Source organism: Zea mays, chromosome 10, assembly GCF_902167145.1.
Source record: "Zea mays cultivar B73 chromosome 10, Zm-B73-REFERENCE-NAM-5.0, whole genome shotgun sequence".
Lineage (NCBI taxonomy): Eukaryota > Viridiplantae > Streptophyta > Magnoliopsida > Poales > Poaceae > Zea > Zea mays.
Genome location: NC_050105.1, coordinates 72604192 through 72615791, shown reverse-complemented (window position 1 = coordinate 72615791; position 11600 = coordinate 72604192). Strand labels below are relative to the sequence as shown.

General features: G+C 49.2%; 2 protein-coding genes across 2 annotated transcripts; both read right to left on the bottom strand.

The window, feature by feature from the left end:
• Positions 1–209: 209 nt before the first annotated feature.
• Positions 210–4152, bottom strand: LOC103642512 (uncharacterized). The gene is made up of 9 exons (XM_035963251.1): positions 4129–4152; positions 3874–4049; positions 3387–3477; positions 3215–3289; positions 3005–3118; positions 2820–2921; positions 1289–1993; positions 995–1205; positions 210–884 (listed from the first exon to the last, which is right to left on the bottom strand). Exons 1-9 carry the CDS (start codon positions 4150–4152, stop codon positions 625–627), a joined length of 1758 nt encoding a protein of 585 aa, XP_035819144.1. The 3' UTR covers positions 210–624.
• Positions 4153–5992: 1840 nt separating this feature from the next.
• LOC100284673 (transferase family protein) lies at positions 5993–7961 on the bottom strand. The gene is made up of 2 exons (NM_001157568.2): positions 7058–7961; positions 5993–6968 (listed from the first exon to the last, which is right to left on the bottom strand). Exons 1-2 carry the CDS (start codon positions 7772–7774, stop codon positions 6228–6230), a joined length of 1458 nt encoding a protein of 485 aa, NP_001151040.1. The 5' UTR covers positions 7775–7961; the 3' UTR covers positions 5993–6227.
• Positions 7962–11600: the final 3639 nt, after the last annotated feature.

Sequence of the window (11600 nt, the reverse complement as noted above, 5' to 3'; positions counted from 1 at the left end):
ACATCAATTAATGGTTACAAATTCGAGACACATATATTACACAAGTAGCCTTATGTTAGCTCTGATTAATTTGCACACAAAAAGGGTAAATGTGAAAGCTCTAAAACCAAAACCAAACCGAGCCTTTTCTTCCCTCCCTACATACAAATTGTGTACTGGTTCTTGGTGAGACATTTTCACATCTTTGATCACAGCTGATGAGCCTCCAAAAAACTGCAGAAAACTGGATCTGGGTTGTGCTGGCAAAAATAACCTGGGGATGCACAAAACCACATCTCGCCAAGGTCGGTGTAACTCCAGAAAGTAAGAAGCTAACACGTTAATCTTCAACCGGAGCTAAGATGGCTTTCACCTGGACATCACAAGATTGGGAACCTGCACACGCACACCCAGAAAAGTCTGCTCTCCACTTCTCTTGCATGTCTCCTCGTCAGGCACTAAATTATGCTGACCAAAGCTTCCACTGGGGCTGGGGCTGAACAGGTCCATGTCCCCGCTGCTGCTTCCACTGCTTGTGTCCGACTGCTTTCTTGAGCCAGATCTTCTGCTCCTCTTTCTTGGCCTCCACCTCAAGTTATCTAACTTCAAATCATTAGTCAGGTCGGCAAGGACACGTTTCTGATCTCATGAAATTGTGCTGACTGAAGATTTCTCAATACCCCCCTTGTCATATTGATGTCTCTCTAGTTGAGGTTCCGAATTTTTAGGCACATAAAAATTCAGTGGATCTTGTTTCCCAATCAAACATTCACTTCCACAATCTGCAGTGGAGGTCAACTTGCTTGTGACATCTTTTCTTCCCTTCAAAGGATTCCATTTGTTACCAACCCACTCAAGGGAACACCTCAGCTCATCTTCACCAAATTCAGCTGTTCGGTTTTCTCCTGTGATGAATAGCCAAAAAAAAGGTAAGGTACACTGTTTTAATACACTAATTGCTCACAAAATGCATAGTATAAAAGAATTGCCCATAATCATAGGAATAGGAAGTTACCTGGAAAATAAACTTGTAGACGCCCGCTGCCCACCTGGCACAGCACGATTCCCTCCCACCAGCCACCATGCCACCACGCATCAACAATGGCTCCAACATCAAAGCATGAGGCCTTGCTTTGTTCCACGCGCTGTGGACGAACCATTGGCCTTCCAAGGAAACGTACACCCAGTTGATCAGGTTTGGCAAATCGTGTTAGCATAACCCACTCCTGCAAGCATCACATTAGGTCAAACTCCAGCTCTAAACTCCAATGACATTAAACAAAATTATAGAGAACTGAACAGAACGCACCTCCAAGTTTCCAGTCTCATCAGCATCCTGAAGTTCTAGGTAGCGCACCTTGATTTTATCTTTATGCCTCTTCAGAATCAAACATCTAAACCAACATCCCCTTATACCACTATCTTGAGAGAGTACTTCCACATGGCAACCAGGACACAATTGTTGGATGTTCTCACCATAAAACCTAGAAGTAGAAGCACTAGAAGGAATGAACTTCTGTGGATTAGCATCATCGTTGAATGCATCACGCTTCCTCTTTAGCCCTCCATCTGAATTGGGTCTAGATTTAGGGACCTTGAAACGCACCTTCAGAGAGGAAGTTGCATTGAACATGGTCATAAGTACTTCCTGGCTCCAGTAGCCTTGCAGCTGTGTGACATCAAAAGGTTTGATGTCACCATTATCAATCTGCCGACAGCAAAAATAAGGTTGCCACAAGTTGTATCTGGTATCACCCTTGAACTTCTCGTAGTGCTGGACACTCAGGACTGCAGCCAATCCATCAATGCATTCTACATTGAGATCTTGACGGTCCAGAGAGAAGAAGATCTCCCTGTCATCGAAATCCATGGGCAAGGGAACACCAACCTCATCAACTTTGTCGAACCATTGTACCTTGACCATGTTGCATGAGTTTGTATCCTCGTAGAGATCTTTCACATAAGCAATAAGTCTCTTCATCTCTTCACTCATGATGAATACAAAATTATGCACCTACAAGTATAGCAGGAATGCATCAGCTAAAGTTCAACCTTCAAAACTTTACTACACGAAACTAAGAATATTGGCACATCTACTTTTAATTTTGTATTTCTATGAAGCCAAAAGGTTCCTTAATATCATCTCAAAGTAAGAATATGAAAAAATGTCGGAGTAAAAGAAGCCTATCTTAAAAAAATCCAGTTCTATCTTATGAAATTGTCTAAGTAATATTCAGGACTGTGTGACATTTTTTATGACAGCTCAGTTTCATGTTTGCCTAGGTATGGTGTTTGAAATGTAAGTGTTATATTTGATTGACAAAGAGCAACGAGTAGAGATGCACATTGCACATAGCTAAAAAGACAACAAAAAAGTAGCCAGAGACAGCGAGTGGGCATACTGAGATAGTAATTCCTCTACGACAGAAAGATTTGTAGTGCTTCAAACGTTGAGGGCAATAACATGGAGCTCCTAACCATGTGAAGACATTTGAAGCTTCCCTAGAAGAAACATCCTGAACAGGCGTAATAGAAAATGCATTAGAGAAGGTGTGAGCAAATTATCACATCAGACATAAGCACATAGATAGCCAATAGCACAATTTGATAGCCTCTTAGAACATAAAAAATAGAACAGGGTTGTATTTTAACATATTTACATGGAAAAAGATTTAATGTCTTAAAAATGACTCCAAGGAAAAACTCAAGTTGGTGTAGAATTCATCTATCTGTCACTGGCAAATAAAAATTGTCCATATAAACTAAAACAAACCTTCTCGAGCGAGGCGAGGCCAAATTAAATAAAGGAAATTCATATGCTCCCAATCTTATGATTTTACCTTCTCAGCAGTTATGACCTGATCTTGCATCACAAAACGATTTAGATATTTGATGTAGCGATATGCCTCCTTGACACAAGGCATGGTAACAAAACCAAACCCCTGTGATTCCCTTGTCCAAGGATCATACACAAATAGTATATAAACAAACACGTAAAAAGAGAACCTTATGTGCAGACATATACCTGTATATAGATCAGCTCAATCGTTCCACCGTTACCCGTAGGGATAACATGGAGGACATCAACATGCCGACAATCGCGAAACCACGATGCACGATCCTTATGGATCTCAGCAACCTAAATGGAAACTAATTAGATGTCTCACAGCTGCAGAAGCTAAAAGAAACGCAAGACCAATAAGAATCAACATGCCTTTGTGGGCTCAAGGCTCACAAGGCCGCAAGCTCGTGCTGCTACGCCGCTGCAGTTGTGCGAAACAGCGACGATTCCAACGGAATCCGGACCAGGCTGCAATCAGTATCACATTTGAAACGGTCAGAGATATCAACATCAGGTGCATCACCATATTAGGGTAGCACACTATCTAGAAAAACAAGTACATTACCTCCATCCCAACCATTTGCACCCAGTTGACAGCAGTTCCAGTCGCCTTGGACATGAACTCTGCCAATGTCTCCTCAACAATAGCGAGTAGACTGGACAAAAGGAAAATTAGCATTACAGCAAGGATAAGGTTTGAAATGTAACCAAGTTTCAGGCTTACCCTGCTGGGTTGTTCGCATCCCTTTGTGGAGGATGCAGAACTGCTGGGTTGTTGGTTGTGCTGACCACTTGTCACCACGGACTCACAGCTTGTGTCGGTGGTGGCTACAGAAGGCCGCAAATTTACAAGCAAATGTTATAGCAAGTAGAATAAGATAATGCATAAGCATGGGGAAAAAAATTACAGTAGGCATGTAAACAATACTGTAACAGACTTTGTTAAAATGCAGCAAGCCATGCATCATGAAACCAACCCATTTTTAGTTCAAGCCCATGTATATTTGAAAAGAGAAAAGTAGCTCACACTGTGGAGTCGATTCTTCATATACCCGTTGTCCAAGACGAGACGGGAAACCTGCTTCTGTAGCCGGTCATTCTCCTCCATCAACAACTTGTTCATCGCACTCAGCTTTCGGTTCACGATTTGTAGACGAGAGGACTCCTTGCGCTGCTTCTCCCGGATTCTACCAACGACGATGGAAACACGATTTAGTGGCAGGCACGCCTAAAAAAGCAAACAGCTAGCAAACAGTATGTGTGATCCAATACACGGGATTCCCTTGTAGTTCTTGGTTGGCATAAACCAAGAATGGACAGGAAGAAGGCATTTCAGTAAATTTCTTATGGCATGAGCGGGTCATTATACAGGAATGTGTGGAAAAGCTGAAGCAAAAGAGACCAAATGGATGCTAACTAAGAACCAATATGTGTGAATCATTGCTTAATTGGAAGTGATGCGTGTGTGTGTGTCTTCATGTACCAAGTCTGGTCAAAATTAGACCTTCCTAAGCCCGCATGGTGCATGAAAGATTCTTGACTCCTTTTACCCTCCTCTCTCCTTCCCTCGGCCCTCTCCATCCTGGTTGGGCCCACCCGGCATTCCTGCATCAAATCCCCCACCCGCGCGTGTCGTCGCTGCGCCCGCCCCGCGTGCCCGAATTTCGCCGTAATCCGGCTGGTTTTTCCCCGTGCGCAGCGAGCCGTAATGGCGCTGTCCGCGTCGGCAACGTCAACCGGCCGCGGGTCACGGGCGGAGAAGGTGAGGAGGATCTTCGAGCGCTTCGACACCAATGGGGACGGCGGGCTGGACCGCAACGAGATGGCCGCCATCGTCGTCGCCGTCAATCCTCGGGTCAAGTTCAGCGAGGACCAGATCTCCGCCATCCTCGACGAGGTGTTCCGCACCTGCGCCTAGTTCATCCTCCTCGACGACAGCGGCCTCTCCCTGTCGGGGCTGCTCCGCACCTACAACGACGGCGCTGGGGACGTCGACCGTGACTTTGTCGCGCTCTCCCTTCCCACCGTCCGTTCAGACGCCTCATCCCCGGATATCGCCGCGGGGGACGCCGCCGCCCACTCCTCCCCACCCTCCGCCTCCGCCGCTGCTTGGACGACAGCTGTTGGGGGCGTGGCGGTTGCAGCTTTCGCGGTCGTGCGGGTGTTGGTGGCGTTTGCGGCGTGGGGTTCGCGGCATGGCTGGCGAGTGTTTCACGATGGCGTTTCGCGGATGGCGGCTGGCAAGCAGGGTGCGTGGTGGCGGGCGTGCGGGTGGTGGCGGTCGTTTCGCGAGGGCGATTCGCGTGTGGAGGCGGGTTCCGCGACGAGGGAGGCGCGGGCGGGCGGGATTCGCCGCGGGGGAGGTGGAGCGGCGGGTGGAGGCGGGAGCAGTCTACACTGTCCCCTTAATAGTCAGTACATATTAGAGATCGAAGAAAGAGCCTCCTGCCGTCCCTGCGTGACGGGGATGCAATCAGAGCTGAGTAACCATCGCCTCGTGATGGGCATGTGATGGCCCATTGCCGGCGAAAGCAAAGTGCACATACGTCAGCCATGACGAGGGCCTTTTTGTAACCACGTATTCCATAGGGCCGCAACCCAACCGGGCCGCCGGCGTCGATTCATGCGATGACGCACGTCACGCATGCACAATCAAACGTCGCCGTCGCGTCGTCACGGTCTCACGGATCGGATCCAATAAATGCTATGCATGGCGACAACACAGCCTATCTTCGTTCTCTTGCTAGTTATTCCTCGTTTTCCACAAGAAAAGGAATTTGTGGTTGTAGATTTAGTGTAGAACAGGTTGAACTTTTTTAATCTTAATAAATTCTATGAGAAAAAAAGATCAGTATTGTGATTTCTAATTGGATTCACTTTAAAATAGTTTTTTATATGGAATTAGTTAGATTTTAGATATATTTGGCTCGTCGGCAGTTCTTTTTGTGATGGAGGGAGACTAACATAATACACGGTAGCCAATAGTCCTATTCTGCTTTCATGAATGCATAAACAAATAAAAATCGTTCACGACGCGCGTAAAGAAATAGAGGTGTCTGCTTTTTTTGTCTAATCTGGATTCAGCAGCGAGAATTTATCTTCAACCTTAGAACCGAATGTTTTCTCTTGTAGTGTGAGTTTATCATGCATGCTCACTTCGAGGCACCTGTTGAATAGAAAAAAACACGTATATATATTCCATGAACAAATAATTGAAAGATTCTTGTATATAATTGTATATATATATATATATATATATATATCCAATGTAAACTGAAAAATACTTGGTTTTTTTTTTGTTGTTCGTGGAAAATACTTCGTTCGATCGACAATAGCTGCACACATGCATAATCTGCTCACATGATCCGTATGCCTCTCGTCCACCACACGCCTCTGCCTCCATCGATCAGTTGGCCGCCGCCGCCGCTGAGTCCGACGGCGCCGCGGAGGTGGCGAAGACGTGCGCCTTGAAGTCCTCCATGCGCGCGGGGTCCAGCGACACGGACAGCTGCACCTCGCCGTCGCCCCTGCCGCCGACGAGCACCATCTCGCCGTCGTTGTTCATGGACACGAGCTCCACGCGCGCGGGGCGGCCGAACCCGAAGTCGGACGCCTCGTACACGCGGAACCGCGGGCTGGCCGCCACGTTGGCGAGGCGCGCGAACGGCAGCCCCATCATCTTCTGGATCCACCGCTCCGAGCCGGCCAGCGGCGCCGCCTCCATCTCCGCCACCGCCGCCTGGATCGCGCGGCACGCCACCAGCAGGCCGCGCTCGCCCAGCAGGTCCCCGGCGTCCGCCGTCGCCAGGCACCCCTTGATGCAGTTGCCCAGGTAGCCGTCCGCCACGGGCGGGTCCATGCGCGCGCGCAGGTCCGCCAGGAACACCAGGTACGTGTCGTCGCCGGCGCCCAGGCCCTTGCACCGCACGAACGACGTCCATCCCAGCGCCGACAGCGCCACGAACGTCGACACCGGCTTCTTCTTGCTTCTGCCGTCGGCGACGACGTCGTCCTCGGCCTCGGCCTCGGCCTCGGCGAGCGCGGAGATGCGGAGCTTCAGTGCCCTGATGTCGTCGCCGCCGAGGTAGAACGTCCGGCGCGCCAGGCGGAAGCGCTGGCTGAAGTCGTAGTCCGCAACGGTGCCCGCCTGCATGCACACATGCAAGAGGTTCCGTGACCGAGGCACAGAAAAATGGTGCAGCAGGTGTTCCGTGCATGGCTATAGTGCGAGCGCACCGCGGGCAGGTTGGGCGCGACCATCTTGAGCATCTGGCGCGCGAACTCGTCGCCGTTGGGGACGTGGACGGCCTCCCGGCTATAGTGCGGCGCGGGGAGGGACTTGGTGACGGGGGATCCGTCGCGGGCGGCGGAGGCCCAGGCGCCCATGAACCTCCACACGGCCTGGCCGTCGGCGACGGCGTGGTGCACGGAGAGGCCGAGCGCGAGGCCGCCGCCGGGGATCCGCGTGGCCTGCACGGACAGAACCGGCGCCGGGAGCACCTTGGTGGGGAGCTCCGGTACCAGCGCTAGGAACGCCGGGATGTCGTGCGCCTCGTCGCTCGCCAGCCGGCGGACGTCCATGGTGTCGATACCGGCGTCCGCCTCCGCCTCGACGAAGGCCACCCCGGGGTCGTCGACGCAGTCCACGACCACGTCCCCGGTGCCGGCGACGTACGCCAGCTTCCCGGCCAGCGGCAGGTACACCGCCAGCGTGGCGGCGAGGGAGCTCTTGAGGCGCGTCACTGCCGCCGTGAACTCACCGTCGCCACCAGGCAGCTCGTACAGGAACACCCGCTGGATGGGCGGCAGCACGACCCAGGGCGTGTCGAAGAAGGACAGCTTGACGACGACGGGGTCCGCCGCTGCCGGCGCCGGCGCCGGCGCGACGCGCGACACGGCCAGCACGCGCACCGTCGCGGTGGCTGGCGTGCCTGTGGCGTTGGCCTCGCCCATCGGTGTTGCCGTCGATCTGTTGTCGCTAGCTAGCAGCCGTCGGGGAGAGGGAGAGCGTGCTGTTGGTTCTTGGAGCACACTACGACGAATTGAAGTAGTCGAGTCGAGTCGGCCGCCGGCTGGTGTTTTCGAGGAGGACAAGGAGGACAAGTTCAAGTGCGCTGTTTGTTGACCAAGAAAGCTCCAGACTAAAATAGGTCTCATCTATCTCTGCTATATGCAATCCATTATTAAAAAATAACTTAAATAATCTAAAATAAGTTAAAAATAATATAGAATGATTTAAATAATATGAAATCACTTAAAATGACTGAATACCATAGGCAAAGGAATAACGCAAATGCAACCTATAATAATTTAAATATTGTGAGTTAAGAAATAACTTAGATTTAATTCTGAGTTGAATATAATGACTTACTTAGATTCAACTCTATAATAGTAGGCACTACCGGAATCAATCGCTTTGCCGAGTGTGACACTCGGCAAAAAAGGCTCGACAAACAGTGCATCGGCAAAGCCTTCTTTGCCGAGTGCTTTTTCTCGGGCACTCGGCAAACCTCTTTGCCGAGTGCCAGAGAGCACTCGGCAAAGAAAAGCGGCCGTTACAGCGCCGGGTGACGGAGACGGCGGCTTTGCCGAGTGTCCCTGGTGACACTCGGCAAAGAAGTTATCTTTGTCGAGTGTCTTCCAGGCAGCACTCGGCAAAGAATCCATCTTTGCCGAGTGCCACTTGGGACACTCGGCAAAGAGCCCGCCAGAGAGGGTCCCCATGTCAGGCTCTTTGCCGAGTGTTCTGTGCGGCACTCGGCAAAGCTCGGTCATACGTCCATACCCCTTCCTCCCATGCACGTACCTCGGTCATACGTCCATACCCCTTCCTCCCAGGCACGTACCAATTCATCGATCAAAGGCTCCATGTACACGCCCATTTTGTTCCCCGGGTGTCCGGGAATTATCAACGACACAAATATATTCTGCCTTTGAAAGCACACACCAGAGGGGAGATTGATTGGGATAACAAACACGGGCCAACATGTGTACGGGGCAGCGCTCATTCCATAGGGATTGAACCCATCTGTGGCCAACACAACACGTACATTACGAGCCTCTTCGGCTTTCTCACGGTGAATGTCATCAAAGTGTTTCCATGCTTCACCATCTGATGCGTGCACCATCTTGTCAGGATTGTATCGTTTTCCATTTTTGTGCCATGTCATCTGTTTCGCGGATTCCTCTGTCATGTAAAGACGCTGGATCCTCGGTATGAACGGAAGGTGTCGTAGGATTGTCAAGGGGATGTCGAGCTGCCTCTTCTGTCCATCACCAGAGTCTACCTCCATAAACCTAGACGAATTACACTTGGGACAGTACTTTGCCTCCGCGTATTCTTTCCTAAATAGCACGCAGCCCTTCGGACAAGCATGAATCTGCTCATACGTCATCTTGAGTGCACGAAGTAGTTTCTGTGCCTCGTACATGCTCTTTGGCAGAACGTGATCATCCGGAAGCAGACTCCCAATAACCGTCAATAAGCCATCGAATGCGTCTCTACTCATGCTGTACTGCGACTTGAACGCCATTACACGCCCAATGGCATTCAGTTGAGAAACCTTTGTCTGGCCGTGAAGGGGCTTCTGTGCCGCGTCGAACATGTCGTAGAACGCCTTTGCAGTCGGCTCTAGCTCGTCATCCATACATCCTCCCGTGTACTGTGCCTCCTGATAGTCGTTCAACATATCCGCTACCCCCGCATTCGCGTCATAATCCTCGACACGTTGTCTCAGCACCTCCTCTCTCGTACGATGCGCTTCACCATGAAATATCCACCGAGTATAGCCCGGCGTAAATCCATTCTTCCAAATATGTTCTACCATGGTCTTCTTTGGTTTTTTTTTCCGGTTGTCACATTTGCTGCACGGGCATGGGACTAGACTCGCTCCTTTAGCAGCTTCGCCATATGCCCGTTCCACGAAATCATCGGTCTTTCTAATCCATTCAGTGGTGACATCGTTCCTTCCTCTACGGCCCGTGTACATCCGCTCACGGTCCTCCATCCTATAACATATATAACCGACTATAGTTTAATATAACATGTAAAAAATTCGGCAGCACCTCCCCTGTACGGGGATGTTTACAAAACCTGCAAATAAAACTAGCAGCACGATGGCCGACATCCACAAAATATATCTAATTGACACACATAGTATAAACTCTCTAAATTCAATAAACATGTACTATAAATTTAATAAACACACATACTAAATTCAATAAACACACGAAATTCATTATAAACACATAATATAAACACGTAGTATCAACTCACTAAATTCAATAAACATGTAGTATAAATTTAATAAAACATATAATATAACAATAGTCATACATAAATTTAATAAATTAAATAACATATGACAATATATAATATGAACACAAACAAACAAAAATTTAATAAATTCAATAAACCTTTACGGCTTGGCGATGGTCGGTCGGTGGCGGCGTGCCGGGCGCGTGGGCGGGCGACCGGTGACGACTTGCCGATCGCGTCGGGGGCGGGCGGCGGTCGGCTCGCCGGCGGCGGCGTGTCGGGTGCGTGGGGCGGGCGGGCGGCCGGGCGAGGGCGGCGTGCCGGCGTGGGCGCGGGCGCGGGGAGGCGCCGGCGGCTTGCCGGAGCTTGGGGCAGGCGGCGGGCGTGGCGGCGGTGAGGCAGAGGGAGAAGAGAAAGGAGAAGGAAAGGAGAAGGAAGAAGAAAGCCGGCCGCGCGGCCGGTTAAGTCATTTTCTTTGCCGAGTCCCCGCGATCCGGCACTCGGCAAAGATTTTTTTAAAATTTAAAAATAAACTTTGCCGACTGCCGGATCACGGGCACTCGACAAAGGCTGCTTTGTCGAGTGCTAGATGTACAACACTCGGCAAAGTTCTGTTCTTTATACTTTGCCGAGTGTCAAAGGGCAGGCACTCGGCAAAGCCGCCTTTGCCGAGTGCTAGCTGTGCAACACTCGGCAAAGTATAATTTATTTTTTTTATATTTGGTAACCAAACTTTTTTTGGTGTGTTTCTACACTATTTAGACCTACTAGTACCATTTTGGTACAATTATAAAAGTGTTTTTTATAACTATTAGATTTAGTTCGTTTATTTGAATTTCTTCGGAAAATTCAGATTTGAACTGCAGGTCACTCGAAACTTGGGAAATCGTGCATGCAAAAATGATACCCGTCCTATTTAGCACAAGTTACTACCGATTTCAGGAGCGGGCCAGAAACTTCGAGCACCATACTCACTCAACATGGTCGTGAACTTGCTATCCAGCTGTTTAAAAATTGTATAAAACACAAACAAAGTCAGAAAATCATGAAACTTGTCCACGTGTCATGATATCATATGTAGAGGCTGTGATAAAAAAATTGAGAATGTTTGGAGAAAGTTGTGAGACACTATGTGTAGAAACCTAAGAGAACCACACATGAAATCATAAAGTTTCAATGTGGTTCTCTTAGGTTTCTACACATAGTGCGTCACAATTTTCTCGAAACTTTTTCAAATTTTTATCACAGCCTCTACATATGATATCATGACACGTGGACAAGTTTCATGATTTTCTGACTTTGTTGGTGTTTCATACAATTTTTAAACAGCTCGATAGCAAGTTCACGGCCATGTTGAGTGAGCATGGTGCTCGAAGTTTCCGGTCCGCTCCTGAAATCGGTCGTAACTTGTGCTAAATAGGACGGGTATCATTTTTGCATGCACGGTTTCCCAAGTTTCGAGTGACCTGCAGTTCAAATCTGAATTTTCCGAAGAAATTCAAATAAACGAACTAAATCTAC

Bases quoted from the DNA above. Each gene is read 5' to 3' on its own strand.
- LOC103642512 (XM_035963251.1), bottom strand. From the start codon at position 4,152: ATGCCTTCTTCCTGTCCATTCTTG. The intron at 4,050-4,128 runs GTTTATGCCAAC...TTGCTTTTTTAG, and splicing joins CTTCTTCCTGTCCATTCTTG to GCGTGCCTGCCACTAAATCG. The intron at 3,119-3,214 runs GTGAGCCTTGAG...GTTTCCATTTAG, and splicing joins CAGCACGAGCTTGCGGCCTT to GTTGCTGAGATCCATAAGGA.
- LOC100284673 (NM_001157568.2), bottom strand. From the start codon at position 7,774: ATGGGCGAGGCCAACGCCACAGGCACGCCAGCCACCGCGACGGTGCGC. The intron at 6,969-7,057 runs GTGCGCTCGCAC...GTGTGCATGCAG, and splicing joins TCGCGCCCAACCTGCCCGCG to GCGGGCACCGTTGCGGACTA.